This window comes from Nerophis lumbriciformis, linkage group LG20 (assembly GCF_033978685.3).
Source record: "Nerophis lumbriciformis linkage group LG20, RoL_Nlum_v2.1, whole genome shotgun sequence".
NCBI lineage: Eukaryota > Metazoa > Chordata > Actinopteri > Syngnathiformes > Syngnathidae > Nerophis > Nerophis lumbriciformis.
The window spans coordinates 402501-421142 of record NC_084567.2 but is presented as its reverse complement, the minus strand read 5'-3'; the positions used below and the strand labels follow the sequence as shown (position 1 = coordinate 421142).

The 18642-nt window shown below is 44.6% G+C and overlaps 2 protein-coding genes across 8 annotated transcripts in view; one reads left to right on the top strand and one right to left on the bottom strand.

Moving 5' to 3' along the window:
- Nucleotides 1-8259: 8259 nt before the first annotated feature.
- Nucleotides 8260-11450, bottom strand: rnf214 (ring finger protein 214). Of its 2 annotated transcripts, XM_061979955.1 has the most exons (7): nucleotides 10989-11450; nucleotides 10760-10901; nucleotides 9991-10226; nucleotides 9801-9934; nucleotides 9522-9750; nucleotides 9258-9467; nucleotides 8260-9195 (listed from the first exon to the last, which is right to left on the bottom strand). In XM_061979955.1, exons 2-7 carry the CDS (start codon nucleotides 10821-10823, stop codon nucleotides 8596-8598), a joined length of 1473 nt encoding a protein of 490 aa, XP_061835939.1. In that variant the 5' UTR covers nucleotides 10824-10901; nucleotides 10989-11450; the 3' UTR covers nucleotides 8260-8595. The 2 variants fall into 2 exon arrangements, with proteins under 2 accessions (XP_061835939.1, XP_061835940.1); XM_061979956.1 differs by lacking the exon at nucleotides 10989-11450 and having other exon boundaries at nucleotides 10760-10982.
- snx2 (sorting nexin 2) overlaps nucleotides 11325-18642 on the top strand; it is a 35227-nt gene continuing 27909 nt past the window's right edge. For 2 of the 6 annotated variants that reach the window (XM_061979952.2, XM_061979950.2), the window contains exons 1-2: nucleotides 11325-11693; nucleotides 16666-16756. In XM_061979952.2, coding sequence (XP_061835936.1) covers nucleotides 11571-11693; nucleotides 16666-16756 — 214 coding nt within the window. In that variant the 5' untranslated portion in view covers nucleotides 11325-11570. The remainder of the gene's footprint in view (nucleotides 11694-16665; nucleotides 16757-18642) is intronic. The other 4 variants (XM_061979951.2, XM_061979949.2, XM_061979954.2 and 1 more) reach the window with 2 other exon arrangements.

The window sequence follows — 18642 nt, the reverse complement described above, 5'->3', positions numbered from 1 at the left end:
ACAACATCAACACACAATACCCCATGATGACAACATCAACACACAATACCCCATAATGACAACATCAACACACAATACCCCATAATGACAACATCAACACACAATACACCATAATGACAACATCAACACACAATACCCCATTATGACAACATCAACACACAATACCCCATAATGACAACACACAATACCCCATTATGACAACATCAACACACAATACCCCATGATGACAACATCAACACACAATACCCCATTATGACAACATCAACACACAATACCCCATGATGACAACATCAACACACAATACCCCATAATGACAACATCAACACACAATACCCCATAATGACAACACACAATACCCCATAATGACAACATCAACACACAATACACCATAATGACAACATCAACACACAATACCCCATTATGACAACATCAACACACAATACCCCATGATGACAACATCAACACACAATACCCCATAATGACAACATCAACACACAATACCCCATAATGACAACACACAATACCCCATAATGACAACATCAACACACAATACACCATAATGACAACATCAACACACAATACCCCATTATGACAACATCAACACACAATACCCCATAATGACAACACACAATACCCCATAATGACAACATCAACACACAATACCCCATAATGACAACATCAACACACAATACCCCATAATGACAACATCAACACACAATACACCATAATGACAACATCAACACACAATACCCCATTATGACAACATCAACACACAATACCCCATAATGACAACACACAATACCCCATTATGACAACATCAACACACAATACCCCATGATGACAACATCAACACACAATACCCCATTATGACAACATCAACACACAATACCCCATGATGACAACATCAACACACAATACCCCATAATGACAACATCAACACACAATACACCATAATGACAACATCAACACACAATACCCCATTATGACAACATCAACACACAATACCCCATGATGACAACATCAACACACAATACCCCATAATGACAACATCAACACACAATACACCATAATGACAACATCAACACACAATACCCCATTATGACAACATCAACACACAATACCCCATAATGACAACATCAACACACAATACCCCATAATGACAACACACAATACCCCATGATGACAACATCAACACACAATACCCCATAATGACAACATCAACACACAATACACCATAATGACAACATCAACACACAATACCCCATTATGACAACATCAACACACAATACCCCATAATGACAGCATCAACACACAATAGCCCATAATGACAACACACAATACCCCATGATGACAACATCGACCTTACAATTATGAAAAACAAAAAGAGAAATATGAATGCATCAATGCACAGAGACATCCTGGGTGACTATTTTGCTTTTGTTATCAACTTCCTGCCCTGCGCTTGTCAGTATTTCAAGTTAAAGTACCAATGTGGTGAAATTATTCTCTGCATTTGACCCATCATCACCCCCTGGGAGGTGAGGGGAGCAGTGAGCAGCAGTGGTGGCTGCGCCCAGGAATCATTTTGGTGATTTAAGCCCCAATTCCAAGCCTTGATGCTGAGTGCCAAGCAGGGAGAGGTAATGGCTCCCATTTTTATAGTCTTTGGTATGACTTTGAACTCACGACCTACCCATATCAGGGCGGACACTCTAACCACTAGACCACTGCGCAGGTTTCCAGTCTGTGTTTTAAAGCACCAAGACATTTTCTTACATCAACTAGTTCTATTTAGTTCCACCTTCAGTGCTGGAATTGTTCCCTGCTTTTAGTAGCCATTGAATCTAGTTCCACCTGCCAAAGGTGCATCAACCAAGAATTGAGCAAAGTGTCTGAATAATTTGTTTGCTTTCTTTCTTATTCTTAATAAGACAAAAAAGTCATCAATAACTTGCTGACATAGTCAGTTTGGGGTATTGTGTGTCGAAGTTTGAGGACAAAATGGACTGGAATAAAGTTGTAACGTAACATGTGGAGAAAGTGAAGTGCTGCACTGTCGATCAACTATAATCTATAAATGTTATAAATACAAATGTTAATATATGACTTATTTTCAATACGTTGATGACTGGGACCTTTAATGGTGACCAACATTGATGCTTTACAACATCCCCCACTTTGGACACCCCTGACGTATATGCAATAAATCATCTTATTCAACTTCTGGAATGTTTCTCCATCTTGTGCAGGCTATTGTTAGCAGCAAGCTAAGTGTTGTTAGCAGCAAGCTAAGCGTTGTTAGCAGCAAGCTAAGCGTTGTTAGCAGCAAGCTAAGCGTTGTTGGCAGCAATTTAAGCATTGTTAGCAGCAAGCTAAGCATTGTTAGCAGCAAGCTAAGCGTTGTTGGCAGCAATTTAAGCATTGTTAGCAGCAAGCTAAGCGTTGTTAGCAGCAAGCTAAGCATTGTTAGCTTCAATTTAAGCATTGTTAGCTTCAATTTAAGTATTGTTAGCAGCAAGCTAAGCATTGTGAGCAGCAATTTAAGCATTGTTAGCAGCAAGCTAAGCGTTGTTAGCAGCAAGCTAAGCGTTGTTAGCAGCAAGCTAAGCGTTGTTAGCAGCAAGCTCAGTGTTGTTAGCAGCAAGCTAAGCGTTGTTAGCAGCAAGCTAAGCGTTGTTAGCAGCAAGCTAAGCATTGTTAGCAACAATTTAAGCATTGTTAGCAGCAAGCTAAGCATTGTTAGCAGCAAGCTAAGCGTTGTTAGCAGCAAGCTAAGCGTTGTTAGCAGCAAGCTAAGCGCTAAGCGTTGTTAGCAGCAAGCTAAGCGTTGTTAGCAGCAAGCTAAGCGTTGTTAGCAGCAAGCTAAGCGCTGTTAGCAGCAAGCTAAGCGTTGTTAGCAGCAAGCTAAGCGTTGCTAGCAGCAAGCTAAGCGTTGTTAGCAGCAAGCTAAGCGTTGTTAGCAGCAAGCTAAGCGTTGTTAGCAGCAAGCTAAGCGTTGCTAGCAGCAAGCTAAGCGTTGTTAGCAGCAAGCTAAGCGTTGTTAGCAGCAAGCTAAGCGTTGTTAGCAGCAAGCTAAGCGCTGTTAGCAGCAAGCTAAGCGTTGTTAGCAGCCAGCTAAGCGTTGTTAGCAGCAAGCTAAGCGTTGTTAGCAGCAAGCTAAGCGTTGTTAGCAGCAAGCTAAGCGTTGTTAGCAGCAAGCTAAGCGTTGTTGGCAGCAATTTAAGCATTGTTAGCAGCAAGCTAAGCATTGTTAGCAGCAAGCTAAGCGTTGTTGGCAGCAATTTAAGCATTGTTAGCAGCAAGCTAAGCGTTGTTAGCAGCAAGCTAAGCATTGTTAGCTTCAATTTAAGCATTGTTAGCTTCAATTTAAGTATTGTTAGCAGCAAGCTAAGCATTGTGAGCAGCAATTTAAGCATTGTTAGCAGCAAGCTAAGCGTTGTTAGCAGCAAGCTAAGCGTTGTTAGCAGCAAGCTAAGCGTTGTTAGCAGCAAGCTCAGTGTTGTTAGCAGCAAGCTAAGCGTTGTTAGCAGCAAGCTAAGCGTTGTTAGCAGCAAGCTAAGCATTGTTAGCAACAATTTAAGCATTGTTAGCAGCAAGCTAAGCATTGTTAGCAGCAAGCTAAGCGTTGTTAGCAGCAAGCTAAGCGTTGTTAGCAGCAAGCTAAGCGCTAAGCGTTGTTAGCAGCAAGCTAAGCGTTGTTAGCAGCAAGCTAAGCGTTGTTAGCAGCAAGCTAAGCGCTGTTAGCAGCAAGCTAAGCGTTGTTAGCAGCAAGCTAAGCGTTGCTAGCAGCAAGCTAAGCGTTGTTAGCAGCAAGCTAAGCGTTGTTAGCAGCAAGCTAAGCGTTGTTAGCAGCAAGCTAAGCGTTGCTAGCAGCAAGCTAAGCGTTGTTAGCAGCAAGCTAAGCGTTGTTAGCAGCAAGCTAAGCGTTGTTAGCAGCAAGCTAAGCGCTGTTAGCAGCAAGCTAAGCGTTGTTAGCAGCCAGCTAAGCGTTGTTAGCAGCAAGCTAAGCGTTGTTAGCAGCAAGCTAAGCGTTGTTATCAGCAAGCTAAGCGTTGTTAGCAGCAAGCTAAGCGTTGTTAGCAGCAAGCTAAGCGTTGCTAGCAGCAAGCTAAGCGTTGCTAGCAGCAAGCTAAGCGTTGCTAGCAGCAAGCTAAGCGTTGCTAGCAGCAAGCTAAGCATTGTTAGCAGCAAGCTAAGCATTGTTAGCAGCAACCTAAGCATTGGTAGCAGCAAGCTAAGCATTGTTAGCAGCAAGCTAAGCATTGTTAGCAGCAAGCTAAGCATTGTTAGCAGCAAGCTAAGCGTTGTTAGCAGCAATCTAAGCGTTGCTAGCAGCAAGCTAAGCGTTGTTAGCAGCAAGCTAAGCGTTGTTAGCAGCAAGCTAAGCATTGTTAGCAGCAAGCTAAGCGTTGTTAGCAGCAAGCTAAGCGTTGCTAGCAGCAAGCTAAGCGTTGTTAGCAGCAAGCTAAGCGTTGTTAGCAGCAAGCTAAGCATTGTTAGCAGCAAGCTAAGCGTTGTTAGCAGCAAGCTAAGCATTGTTAGCAGCAAGCTAAGCGTTGCTAGCAGCAAGCTAAGCGTTGTTAGCAGCAAGCTAAGCATTGTTAGCAGCAAGCTAAGCGTTGCTAGCAGCAAGCTAAGCGTTGTTAGCAGCAAGCTAAGCGCTGTTAGCAGCAAGCTAAGCGTTGTTAGCAGCAAGCTAAGCGTTGCTAGCAGCAAGCTAAGCGTTGTTAGCAGCAAGCTAAGCATTGTTAGCAGCAAGCTAAGCATTGTTAGCAACAATTTAAGCATTGTTAGCAGCAAGCTAAGCATTGTTAGCAGCAAGCTAAGCGTTGTTAGCAGCAAGCTAAGCGTTGTTAGCAGCAAGCTAAGCGCTAAGCGTTGTTAGCAGCAAGCTAAGCGTTGTTAGCAGCAAGCTAAGCATTGGTAGCAGCAAGCTAAGCGTTGTTAGCAGCAAGCTAAGCATTAGCCGGCCTCAGTCAAAGGTATATTTGTCCAGAGCTGAGCAATCTTTAGAAGATGCTGGCGTGGTCAGGAGGGAGCACACTAATAAAGCACAAAGTGGTTTAAGGTGGTGAAAAAGGTCCACTTAGCAGACTGGATTGATGGCCGCCCAGCCTAATGGGCCTGAGCCTAATGGCCGCCCTCCATCATCATGTGCAACATGAGCTAGCAGCCGCACTATTAGCTAAACAAGCATGGCCGACTTTTCTACATGAACACCTGTGGGAATAGCCTGATGAATCACACCTTTAAGGGCTGGGGGGGCGGGGCTTAGCGGGCACACGTCTGAGATGAGCTTTGACAGCTATGGATTTTGATGTCTGTTATTTATGTGCCGCTTTCACGCAGTCCATCACTTTTAATTGGCCAGACACTTCCTTCCTGGGCCGTCAACAACAGCAATTGACGCTCATCCAAAACAGCCATTGACCTCCGACACGCCTCGTGGACCACGGGCCGCCTTTTCCCGCCTCGTCTGGCTCCTTCCCGCCGCACCTTTTATTTCCTCCTCGGACACGCTCGCGACCCCCGAGGCCAGAAAAAAGGGCGACTATCTCAAAAAAATCGATTCACATCAAAATCACTATTTTTTATTTTGATTCTAAATCAAAATGATATAATTCATCATTTTACAAAATGTTTTTTATTTGAAAGAATACACATTAGAGATGCGCGGATAGGCAATTTATTTCATTCGCAACCGCGTCAGAAAGTCGTCAACCATCCGCCATCCACCCGATGTAACGTTTGATCAGAACTGCACCCGCCCGCCATCCGCCCGCACCCGCCCGAAGTTTTATTTACGGAGGCAATAATTGAGCATGGACTTCCAATCGCACTGGCTGATCACATGGGACAGTTCAATGTTTGTAATGCAACCTTTGAAAATCATTACGCGGTGATCGCGGTCCCAAAAATAAACTTTTCTTGCATGATAATGTCCAGAAAAATTCGCTTTATATTACTATAGAGTCCTTTTAACGAATGAGTTTGATGGTTTATCACAAACCTTAAATGAAAGAAGTCCTTTGTTCTCCTGCACCATGCACGCGTGCGCTTTGGCCTTGCTTCGTGTTTGGTGCGCAATCCTGTCGGCTGTATTTCACAGCACGACATACTGTTAAAAGTGTTTATACTATTTATGCTTTCAAGTCCAAGTTGAAGAAATCTTGTTAAATGTTGACAGCATAACTACCAAAATACAGAAGTATGTCCTTAATATTTTTGCAGTGCTATTTCTGTTGAAAAGTTCAAATGATTACATTAGAGATGTGATGTGCCACTTTTCAAGTGTCTGATGGCTTAAATTCATTTTCATTAATTTTTCATATTTTGAAATCTTTTGAAAGGCTTACAAAAAAAACTACATTTGAATTGTAATTCCATGCTATTGACAGGACTATTAATTTTAATGAAGTTAGCTTACCATGTTTACAGTATGATAATTGTGATAGAAATGTGAATTTTAGGCACAGAATATTTTTTACAATTGAACAAGGCAGTAGATTATACAAGCTTGGACAGAAAGTTAATGACACCAATTTTTTTTTTAATGGAATTGTTTAGTACTGTTTTACCATTTGTTTACTGTAAAAAGTGTTTATACTTTCAATGAACAAATTGAAGTCTTGTGAAAGGTTGACAGGATAACTGGCATTAACTGTCAAAATAATTTCAAACTATTGAAGTTAGCTTACAGAATAAACATGTCAATCAACCCATATGATTTTTGCTGTAATATTTTTGTTTTGAAAAGTCACTGTGACTGATAGAAAAGTGATGGTTTTAGCAACATTTTAACCTGTCTGAATGCTAATAATCATTTTGCGTCGGGGGGCGAAGCCCTGAACCCTCCACCAGGACTTTGTCATGGACCTACCGGGGCCTGCGGCCCTTGGACCCTGGCTACTAGGTTTTTCTGATTTCAAAAGTTGGCAGGTATGGTGAGGTTATAAAGCTTTTGCCTGTTAAAGAAAGGAGACTGATCCAATGCAGTACAGACATTCGTGTGCCACGCTGTCACGACCCAGACGCACACCAGTGCGCAATCATATGGGAGCCGCGCTGAGCGCACCTCCAAGCGCGTCTCGCTGCCGGCGACGGCCAGGTATGGGCCCACGCTCCAGCGCCATCCATTTTCAGGGCTAGTTGATTCGGCAGGTGGGTTGTTACACACTCCTTAGCGGGTTCCGACTTCCATGGCCACCGTCCTGCTCTCTATATCAACCAGGGTGAGCCCCACCCCTTTCGTGAGCGCACTGCGCGCGGAGTGACCCCTGTTACGCGCCTCCGGCAACAGGGGTGGCGGGCAGGTAAGCTGCGCGGGCGGAGCGCGCGGAGTGACCCGTTACGAGCCCCCGGCCACGGGGGTGGCGGGCAGGTAAGCTGCTTACCTGCTGCGCGTGACGCCGGCCGCGGCGAAGCCGGACGAGGCGGGGTGTCGGTGCGGTGGTGACCCTGGACGTGCGTCGGGCCCTTCTCGCAGATCGCCTCAGCTACGGCTCCCGGTGGGGCCCTCTCGGGGGAAGGGGCCTCGGTCCCGGACCCCGGCGAGGCGTCCCTTCTCCGCTCCGTAAAAGTGTCCATCTCTTTTTTTTTTCTTCTTCTGTTGTGGCATATGCTGCAGGTGCCTGCTCGTTTTTCGTATGTGGGTAACAACATTTAACTATGTATATATATTTACCAATTGGTTTAACTGCCACCCGCCTGAATCTATTTAAAATCTAATTCTTTTTTATTTCAACCACCCGACCCAACCCGACCCGCGGATAAAATCTAATTTTTTTTTATTTCATCCGCCCGATCCGCGGATAATCCGCGGACTCCGCGGTTGTGCCCGCAAACCGTGCATCTCTAATACACATTTAGAAGGAGGTTTTCAGTGTTTGTACGACTTCCTTCTCCTTCACAAGGACAAGAAGACGGACTTTTCTATCGGCCACAAAGAAAATGTGGGAAATTAAGAGGACATTTCCTGCAACTATTGACCTTCCACCAACCTCATGTAGCACACATTGTTTTACTAGATCATTTACTAACATTGTTATCATGACAAAACATGCATGCAAGTAATTCACATTTAGCCACGCCCCCTCAGCTAATATACTTCCAGTGTTGTGCTCTGTTTACATCCGCCAGGCCAACAAGATAATACACATGCTCTAGGTTGTAATCCGCCAAATGTGATTATTAGCACAGTAGAAAGCCATCAACTTGGTGGCTCGGAGACAATAACAAAAGAAAGTATCTTTAGCTGAGGTGAGCCTTCAACACATTTTAATTTGTTGACAATATGAATGTGCACAGTGTCTGTACTGTACTCAGCCACAGAAGTATGTGTATTGTTAGACTTCCAGTCGGATGCGTTTACACGGGACACATTTCCGGTGTTGCCGGGGGAAACCACAGACTGCTGGATTTGTGAATGTCATTGAAAGAGTTAAGTCCATCTATTGACGCTATAATATGTCATGTAAAAAGTGATCATTTGAGGCAAAAATGAAATGTGACTTGAGGTGCTGGCAGCCAAGAAGACAGTTGAGCTGTTTGACTTCAGTCCAAAAGTAGATTTGATTGAAAAAGGAGACAAAAGGTTCACTTGGCGGGGCAGAAAGGACAGGACTTGTTAGGACTAGACTGCAGCCAGATGCGTATGCAGTCCTGATGGATGGCGTGGGAACAGCTCAGCGGGTGGCGGCTCTCGGGGTCCACGGCGTTCTGGCACATGAGGCACAACTGGCTGGCTGGCGGCGGCGGCCTGGAGGGGAAGGTGTCGCCCTGGGCCAGCTTAAGGCCCACCTGCTCGGCCACCTGGTCCACGGACATCCCGGCCAGGGTTCCCCGGGCGCTCTTTACCTGCTGCAGCAGCAGCGTCAGCTGGTTCCTGCTGCACTGCGGGAAGCGGGCCCCCAGCCGGTCCAGCACCTTCTCCAGGGGGCCGGAGGACGGCAAAGGCGGCGAGGGGACCACCGGGTAGGCGGGCGTGGTCAAGGACTGGCTGGGAGGCGGCGGCAACCTGGCAGGAGCTCTGACGTAGGGGGGGTAGAGCGGCGGGGGCATGGCGTGGCGCTGCAGGTAGTGCGGGGGCGGCGGGAAGTATTGGGGGCGGTAGTTAGGCGGGGGCTGGAAGTAGCTTGGTCTGGGTGGGGGGGCAGGAAGCAGCGAGTTCATCATCTGTCTGAACTTGAGGTCGGCCTGCGAGACGAAGGACAAGTGGTCAGCGCTGCGTTGGGATGGAAAAGTGGGCGGGGCCATACCGTGGGCACGTGCGGCAGTGCGGCCACGTTGATCCTGGGCAGGGACTCCAGGTCGCGGCCCTGCTGGAGCAGCTGCAGGACCTCCTGGAAGCGGCGCTGCAGCTCGACCTGGTTCCTGCGCACGGCCGCCTCCTTGCCGGCCCAGGTGGGCTTCTCCTGCTGGTACTGCTGCGGGAAGACCCTCTGCAGCACGCTCAGGTACTGCGCCACCTGCAACACAGCAGCTGTCAGCACCACACCTCGCCACCAGGGGGAGGAGCTAACCTCGGCCAGCCAAGCCTTGATGCGCCCCATGGCCACGTCCCGCTGAATCTCCACGGCGGCGAGCTCGTCCTGCACGGCGGTCTTCTCGGCCTCCCTGGTCTCCTTGGCCACTCGCTGCACCTCCTTCCTCAGCGCCTCCAGCTCCTCCTGCCAGCGCCGCTGCTCCTCGCGCTGCTCCTCCGTCAGCGCCACCAGCTTGGCGTCGCTCTGCCGCAGCTCCTGGGCCAGCCTGGTGGGCGGAGTCAGATGACGAAGGTGGCAAAAAGAAACAGACCTCACCTGTTCCTCTCCTCCTCGGCGCGGCTCCTCTCTGACGTCATCTCCTGCTTCTTGGACAGGAAGTTCTTCTTGCCGCTCTTGGCGTTGTTGAGCTGCAGCTTCACTCGCAGCGAGTCCAGTTTCTCCAGCAGGACCTGCAGCGCTCGCAGGTTAACAGCCCGGAGAGCAAAATGCCGTCACAAGACGTCACCTGATGCTGTCGGGTGGTCTGCGACTTCTTCTTCTGCAGCTGCTGCGTCTGCTCGCCTCGCTCGCCCTCGTCTTTCTCCCGCGTCTTCATCATCTCGCTGTGCTCCTTGGCCAGGACGTCGCTGTACGCAAACATGGCCGCCACCTGCGCCTCCCAGTCCACGTCCGTGTTGACGCCGGCGTCGCCCGTGCTGGCGTCCATCACCTCGTCCGTCTGCATGGACTTCTCCTGCAGGTCTGGGAGGCGTTCACGTGTTGGGGGATTTGCTACTTTCAATAAAGCACGTGAATTTTTCAAAACAAAACCAATCAAAGGCTTGGACCAAATTTGACTAGTACTCACTAAACTCAAATAAACAAGCATCATTTTTACACGTCGGCTAGAACGTGATTTCAAAAAGTGGCCTGTAATCATCGACATCATCATAACACACGCAACTCTTGGTTACAGTGTCGGTGACGTCACAGAGGTGCTATAATACTTTTTTACCTCTCATTGTTACATTATAATAGTTTACCTCTCATTGTTACATTATAATAGTTTACCTCTCATTGTTACATTATAATAGTTTACCTCTCATTGTTACATTATAATAGTTTACCTCTCATTGTTACATTATAATAGTTTACCTCTCATTGTTACATTATAATAGTTTACCTCTCATTGTTACATTATAATAGTTTACCTCTCATAGTTACATTATAATAGTTTACCTCTCATTGTTACATTATAATAGTTTACCTCTCATAGTTACATTATAATAGTTTACCTCTCATAGTTACAAGTGAAAACTCGGCAGCAAACTCCTCCATCGTCGTCCAGTTAGCATCCATGCTAAGGCAGCTAAACGTGCAGTCAACACCGGAAGTCACTTTCAGGTCCACGCTGAGCGTTGATGACACACGTCGCTTCTTTTAAAACAACATTGTGACATCTTTTAAAAACAACATTGTGACACAACGTGGAGATGCTAATGTAACCTATTTGTATGGACTTGCCTCTTCGTGATCTTAAGTATACCGCATATACCCTGAGCTCTTATTTTGAAGGCGCGGAGAGCGGAAGTGATGACACGTTGTGGTGGAGCGGAATTTTGAAAAGGAATTAAATAAAGTCGTCCTCGTGTAAAACTGGAGCCTCCGTGTTTATTTTGTACTTTTATACAGTATAGGCGACCGATGTATAAAGCCTCGGTTACACTAAGTTTAACAGCGTGGAAAGGGCAAGAACGCTAGGATACGAAGATCGTCTATTCTCACCGTTCAACAAATAACACCTTATTGCGCTTGCGTCTTTTTCTTTTCATGAATACAATCTGTGCAGCGGGCTGAACGCATAACTTGACTTGAGCTGGTGGAATAATTGTTTTCAATACGCAAACGAGCTTTAAAGGAATTGACGTGTTTTCAAAGAAAGGCTACGAAGTGACACCTCGACGGCGTTGCGTCTCGCTCGTGACTTCCGGTCACATGACCGCGCCCAGGCGTCACGTGACTCCTCGCCCCGCCTCTCCCCTCCTGGCTGCCAGGCAAGCTAGTGGACGTTAGCTCGCTAGCTTGGCCTCCCCGGAAGACGCAGACATGGCGGACACACCCAGCCTCAGCCTCAGCCCCAGCCTCAGCCTCCCCGCGGCCCAACACAGCGACTTCCAGGAGCTGGAGGACGCCGAGGACCTGTTCCCGGAGCTGGCGGGCCCTCGGGAGGTGAGGAGGCCGAGGGCGGCGGGCAGGACGGGGGCGAGCTCATGAAATAATGTTAGTGAGAGGAAAAGAAAGTCATGACACAACAGTAGAAACCTTCTGACGATTAGAATAATAATAATAATGGTTACAATGACAATAATAATAATAATAATAATAATAATAATGTCAGGTGACAGTCATGCAGATGAGTATGGGGCGTTCACGGACTGCAGGAATAATGCATCGTGAAGATTGATTGAATGAAACTCGTATTAGTAGATTGCACAGTACAGTACATATTCCCTACAATTGACCACTAAATGGTAACACCCCAATAAGTTTTTCAGCTTGTTTAAGTCGGGGTCCACTTAAATTGATTCATGATACAGATATATACTATCATCATAATACAGTCTACACACAAGTTCATCATCAAAGTATATACATTGAATTATTTACATTATTTATAATCTGGGATGTGGAGGGAGGGGGCGGGGGGGGGGTTAGGTTTGGTTGATATCAGCACTTCAGTCATCAACAATTGCATCATCAGAGAAATGGATATTGAAACCGTGTAGGTCTGACTTGGTAGGATATGTACAGCAAGTAGACCAAAAATACAAAAACAAATATGTGTGGAGCCGCAAAAATTAAAAAAAATTAAAAGCCATATTACATACAGATAGTGTGTCTTGAGATATACATTGAATTAAGAGGACTTAAAGGAAACTAAATGACCTCAAATATAGCTACAAATGAGCAGAGGTGGGTAGTAACGCGCTACATTTACTCCGTTACATCTACTTGAGTACCTTTTGGGATAAATTGTACTTCTAAGAGTAGTTTTAATGCAACATACTTTTACTTTTACTTAAGTATATTTATAGAGAAGGAATGCTACTTTTACTCCGCTACTTTTATCTACATTCAGCTCGCTACTCGCTACTAATTTTTATCGATCTGTTAATGCACGCTTTGTTTGTTTTGGTCTGTCAGACAGACCCTTCAAAGTGCCTGCCTTACTGGTGACGTTTCACTCCGTTCCACCAATCAGATGCAGTCACTGGTGACGTTGGACCAATCAAACAGAGCCAGGCGGTCACATGACCTGACTTAAACAAGTTGAAAAACTTATTGGGGTGTTACCATTTAGTGGTCAATTGTACGGAATATGTACTGTACTGTGCAATCTACTAATAAAAGTTCCAATCAATCAATCAAAAGTGTGAAGGAAAAAATATACTTATTTATTTCAACCGCGCATCCTGTCAAAAGCCTAAAGACTGATCGCACATGAGGACGTTCCTGTCTTCACAATAAAAGTGCCGCTCCATCGCGCCTGCGCTTTCAAAATAAGAGTCTCCGAAAGCCAGCGCAAACAAGCTAGCAAGTTACGGAGTTTGACGCTAATATATTTCTTGTAAAGTGTATAAAAAGGAATATGGAAGCTGGACAAATAAGATGCCAAAAACCCACCACTTTCATGTGGTATTAGACAGAAAGGAGGAACTTTTCTTCTCCTCCATTTGAAAACGTGGACGTTATCATCACTACTGTCTGATTACAATCAATGCAAGTCATCAGAATCAGGTAATACACCAACTTATATTCTTGTCTTCATGAAAGAAAGGAATCTATATGTTAAACATGCATGTATATTCATTAAAATACCTTTAACATGTAAACAAAAACAGCAAAATAAATACATATAAATGTGTATATATACATATATATATATATATATATATATATATATATATATATATATATATATATATGATATGAGTGTGTATGTTACTCATCAGTTACTCAGTACTTGAGTAGTTTTTTCACAACATACTTTTTACTTTTACTCAAGTAAATATTTGGGTGACTACTCCTTACTTTTACTTGAGTAATAAATCTCTAAAGTAACAGTACTCTTACTTGAGTACAATTTCTGGCTACTCTACCCACCTCTGCAAATGAGGCATAATGATGCAATATGTACATATAGCTAGCCTAAATAGCATGTTAGCATCGATTAGCTTGCAGTCATGCAGTGGCCAAATATGTCTGATTAGCACTCCACACAAGTCAATAACGTCAACAAAACTCACCTTTCATGCACAACGTTAAAGGTTTGGTGGGCAAAATGAGACAGAAAAAGAAGTGGCATAAAACACGTCCTAGAAAGTCGGAGAAAGTCATACATGTAAACAAACTACGGTGAGTTCAAGGACCGCCAAAATTAGTAGGACAAAACGGCGCTCGCCAAATACTCAAATCAGTGAAGCATGTTTAATATAAACAGTGTGCTTTGTAACAATTAGGGAGGCTTGTGTCATGTTTGTCCTCCTACAGAAACCAAAAATAAAACAAAAAATAAAATTTTTTCCCCTCATCTTTTTCCATTTTTCATACATTTTTTAAAAAGCTCCAGAGAGCCACGAGGCCGGCGCTAAAGAGCCGCACGCCGACCCCTGACATAGAGAGAGAGATCAGAAAGCATAAGAACAAGTATCTACATTTGATTATTTACATTTGATTATTTACAATCCGAGGAGGTATTATGTGGAAGGGAGGGTGTTAGTTTAGGGTTGAAGTTGCCTGGAGGTGTTCTTTTAGTGCGCTTTTGAAGGAGGATAGAGATGCCCTTTCTTTTACACCTGTTGGGAGTGCATTCCATATTGATGTGGCATAGAAAGAGAATGAGTTAAGACCTTTGTTAGATGGGAATGTGGGTTTAACGTGGTTAGTGGAGCTCCCCCTGGTGTTGTGGTTATGGCGCTCATTTACGTTAAGGAAGTAGTTTGACATGTACTTCGGTATCAGGGAGGTGTAGCGGATTTTATAGACCAGGCTCAGTGCAAGTTGTTTTACTCTGTCCTCCACCCTGAGCCAGCCCACTTTGGAGAAGTGGGTAGGAGTGAGGTGTGATCTGGGGTGGAGGTCTAGAAGTAATCTGACTAGCTTGTTCTGGGATGTTTGGAGTCTAGATTTGAGGGTTTTGGAGGTGCTAGGGTACCAGGAGGTGCATGCGTAATGGAAAAAGGGTTGAACGAGAGTTCCCGCCAGAATCCTCATGGTGCTTTTGTTGACCAGAGAGGAGATTCTGTAGAGAAATCTCATTCGTTGGTTGACCTTTTTGATGACCTTGGTTGCCATTTGATCACAGGAAAGATGATCCTCTAGAATGGAACCTAGGTAGGTGACCTCATCTTTCCTGGTGATAACAATGTCACCCACTTTTATAGTGAAGTCATTGACTTTCTTAAGGTTGATGTGGGACCCAAGTAGGATGGATTCAGTTTTAGCCAAGTGTATGGATAGCTTGTTGTCAGCCAGCCAGGTGCAAGTTCTACTGAGGATTTTCTCCACCTGTGACTTGTCCTTGTCTGATACCAGCAGGGCCGAGTCATCCGCAAACAAGAACAATTCACAGTCGCATGCTGATGACAAGTCCTTTATGTACATTAGGAACAGTAAAGGCCCCAATACACTGCCTTGGGGGACTCCACAGCTCAGCGTGGTTAACGCTGTCAAAGGCCTTCTGAAGGTCCAGCATGACCATGCCCACGTCCACCTCATGTTTGATGTGCTCGCTCACATAGAGAAGGCATGTGTCAGTGGAGTGGTTAGTTCTGAAGTCAGATAGAGAAGGCATGTGTCAGTGGAGTGGTTAGTTCTGAAGTCAGATAGAGAAGGCATGTGTCAGTGGAGTGGTTAGTTCTGAAGTCAGATAGAGAAGGCATGTGTCAGTGGAGTGGTTAGTTCTGAAGTCAGATAGAGAAGGCATGTGTCAGTGGAGTGGTTAGTTCTGAAGTCAGATAGAGAAGGCATGTGTCAGTGGAGTGGTTAGTTCTGAAGTCAGATAGAGAAGGCATGTGTCAGTGGAGTGGTTAGTTCTGAAGTCAGATAGAGAAGGCATGTGTCAGTGGAGTGGTTAGTTCTGAAGTCAGATAGAGAAGGCATGTGTCAGTGGAGTGGTTAGTTCTGAAGTCAGATAGAGAAGGCATGTGTCAGTGGAGTGGTTAGTTCTGAAGTCAGATAGAGAAGGCATGTGTCAGTGGAGTGGTTAGTTCTGAAGTCAGATAGAGAAGGCATGTGTCAGTGGAGTGGTTAGTTCTGAAGTCAGATAGAGAAGGCATGTGTCAGTGGAGTGGTTAGTTCTGAAGTCAGATAGAGAAGGCATGTGTCAGTGGAGTGGTTAGTTCTGAAGTCAGATAGAGAAGGCATGTGTCAGTGGAGTGGTTAGTTCTGAAGTCAGATAGAGAAGGCATGTGTCAGTGGAGTGGTTAGTTCTGAAGTCAGATAGAGAAGGCATGTGTCAGTGGAGTGGTTAGTTCTGAAGTCAGATAGAGAAGGCATGTGTCAGTGGAGTGGTTAGTTCTGAAGTCAGATAGAGAAGGCATATGTCAGTGGAGTGGTTAGTTCTGAAGTCAGATAGAGAAGGCATGTGTCAGTGGAGTGGTTAGTTGTGAAGTCAGATAGAGAAGGCATGTGTCAGTGGAGTGGTTAGTTCTGAAGTCAGATAGAGAAGGCATGTGTCAGTGGAGTGGTTAGTTCTGAAGTCAGATTGGAATTTGTAGATGAGTTTATTAGTGGCAAGGTAACTATCGACCTGTTCATAAAGTATAAGAAAGTGACCAAGTAATAATAGTAATGTTTACTTTGTGTAGATTGTTATTATTGTACTCAAATGTGCTTGTTGTTGGATCAAGTGATGGACACTTTTTGTCAGGTCAGCACTTAGTTGTCCTGAGTGTTTGTCAGCAGGGAGGAAGTTTCTGTCCACTCAGCTTGACCTTGGAAAACAAGAAAAAAAGTGTTGTTTTTAGTGTGAAGTGTGTACTCAGGTGTGTGTGTGTGTGTGTGTGTGTGTGTGTGTGTGTGTGTGTGTGTGTGTGTGTGTGTGTGTGTGTGTGTCAATATGTGACAGTCACATGTCTGAGTGCCTCAGGTGGAAGTGGGCGTTTGATGCTTACCTTTTTTTTCTCACTTCCTGTCTCAGGCGGACCCGGCCCGTCTGCACATCAGCACCAAGACCAACGGGCCCAAACAGGACTCCTTCTTTGACGACGACACAGACGACCTGTTTGCAGGTACGCACGGCCTTGTTGACGGACGCCTTCTTGGGAGATCCCCCCTGGTGTAGGTGTTGTTCATGGCCCACAGGGATTGTCAGTGGTCAAGGAGGCCGCTAAACACGTTGTGGAGTGGATATTCATGTGCGGTAAAAGTTAAGTAACATCATTTATTGGGAAGTGTGGGAGGGAGCAGTAGTGACGTCATGTTGAATGATGTGTCTTTACTTTGGGAGCAAAAAAAGACTTCACCAACACTCCATTACGTGTCTCAGAGGAGCAGAAACATCTGCATTTCAAAATAAGGGACATGTGGTACAAATACGACATTTCTTGACATGACAATAACTCACATCCACTCAAATTTATAGTTTTTTATGGATTGAATACGTTTCCTTGTGAGGAACCCTAAAATATCCATCCATCCATTTTCTACCACTTATTCCCTTTGGGGTCGCGGGGGTGCTGGAGCCTATCCCAGCTACCAGCGAGCGGAAGGCGGGGTACACCCTAAAATATTGCCAACATTAAAAAAACAAAAACAATTCTAGATTATGGTTGAGACATTTTTCAAGATGGCTGACATCACTTCTTCCTGGATGTTACAGAAAGTATGAGAATGTGTGAGCTGCTGCCTCACCTTCTATTATCATCTCCTATTTGGCAAGTTATTCACACAAAGCTGTCTTCATGTCTCTGTCGCCTTCTTATTTCATTCAATCACGCCACATTCAAATGTGGAGGCTAACCCATCACCACACTAGTCAAACACTGACAAAATGTGAGAAGGATGCCAAGAAAGAAGGACAACAACTGGAATCCCCGGGCAGATATTACAAGTTAATGTTGGCTAATGTCAAATATCAGAACATATTTTGGGGGAAATAATTGTCAATAAGAGTAGTTTTTAAAAAGCCTAATTGAGCTTTAGTAAATAAGGAAAGTTTTCCCAGGCAGGCCAACATGGAACCATCTACTTTACTACCGGTACTTGTTATTTTTTATAGTAAATACTGTATCACACTGTATGTGTGTGTGTATATATATATATATATATATATATATATATATATATATATATATATATATATATATATATATATATATATATATCAGAATCAGAAATACTTTATTAATCCCAGAGGGGAAATTAACATTTTCAGCACAATCCCATTCAAGATCAGGCAAACATTACAGGGAGACAGAACAGGATCAAACATTACAGGGAGACAGAACAGGATCAAACGTTACAGGGAGACAGAACAGGATCAAACATTACAGGGAGACAGAACAGGATCAAACATTACAGAGAGACAGAACAGGATCAAACATTACATGGAGACCGAACAGGATGAAACATTACAGGGAGACAGAACAAGATTAAACATTACAGAGAGACAGAACAGGATCAAACATTACAGGGGGACAGAACAGGATCAAACATTACAGAGAGACAGAACAGGATCAAACATTACATGGAGACAGAACAGGATGAAACATTACAGGGAGACAGAACAGGATTAAACATTACAGAGAGACAGAACAGGATCAAACATTACAGGGAGACAGAACAGGATCAAACATTACAGGGAGACAGAACAGGATCAAACATTACAGAGAGACAGAACAGGATCAAACATTACAGGGAGACAAAACAGGAGGAAACATTACAGGGAGACAGAACAGGATCAAACATTAGATGGAGACAGAACAGGGTCAAACATTACAGGGAGACAGAACAGGATCAAACATTACAGGGAGACAAAACAGGATCAAACATTACAGGGAGATAAAACAGGATCAAACATTACAGGGAGACAGAACAGGATCAAACATTACAGGGAGACAGAACAGGATCAAACATTACAGGGAGACCGAACAGGATCAAACATTACATGGAGACA

Excerpts from the sequence above, each read along its gene's own strand:
- rnf214 (XM_061979955.1), bottom strand. The coding sequence starts at position 10,823 with ATGGATGCTAACTGGACGACGATGGAGGAGTTTGCTGCCGAGTTTTCA. Across the intron at positions 9,935-9,990 it reads AGACCACCCGACAGCATCAG|GTCCTGCTGGAGAAACTGGA; the intron begins GTGACGTCTTGT and ends CGAGCGCTGCAG. Across the intron at positions 9,468-9,521 it reads TCAAGGCTTGGCTGGCCGAG|GTGGCGCAGTACCTGAGCGT; the intron begins GTTAGCTCCTCC and ends GCTGTGTTGCAG.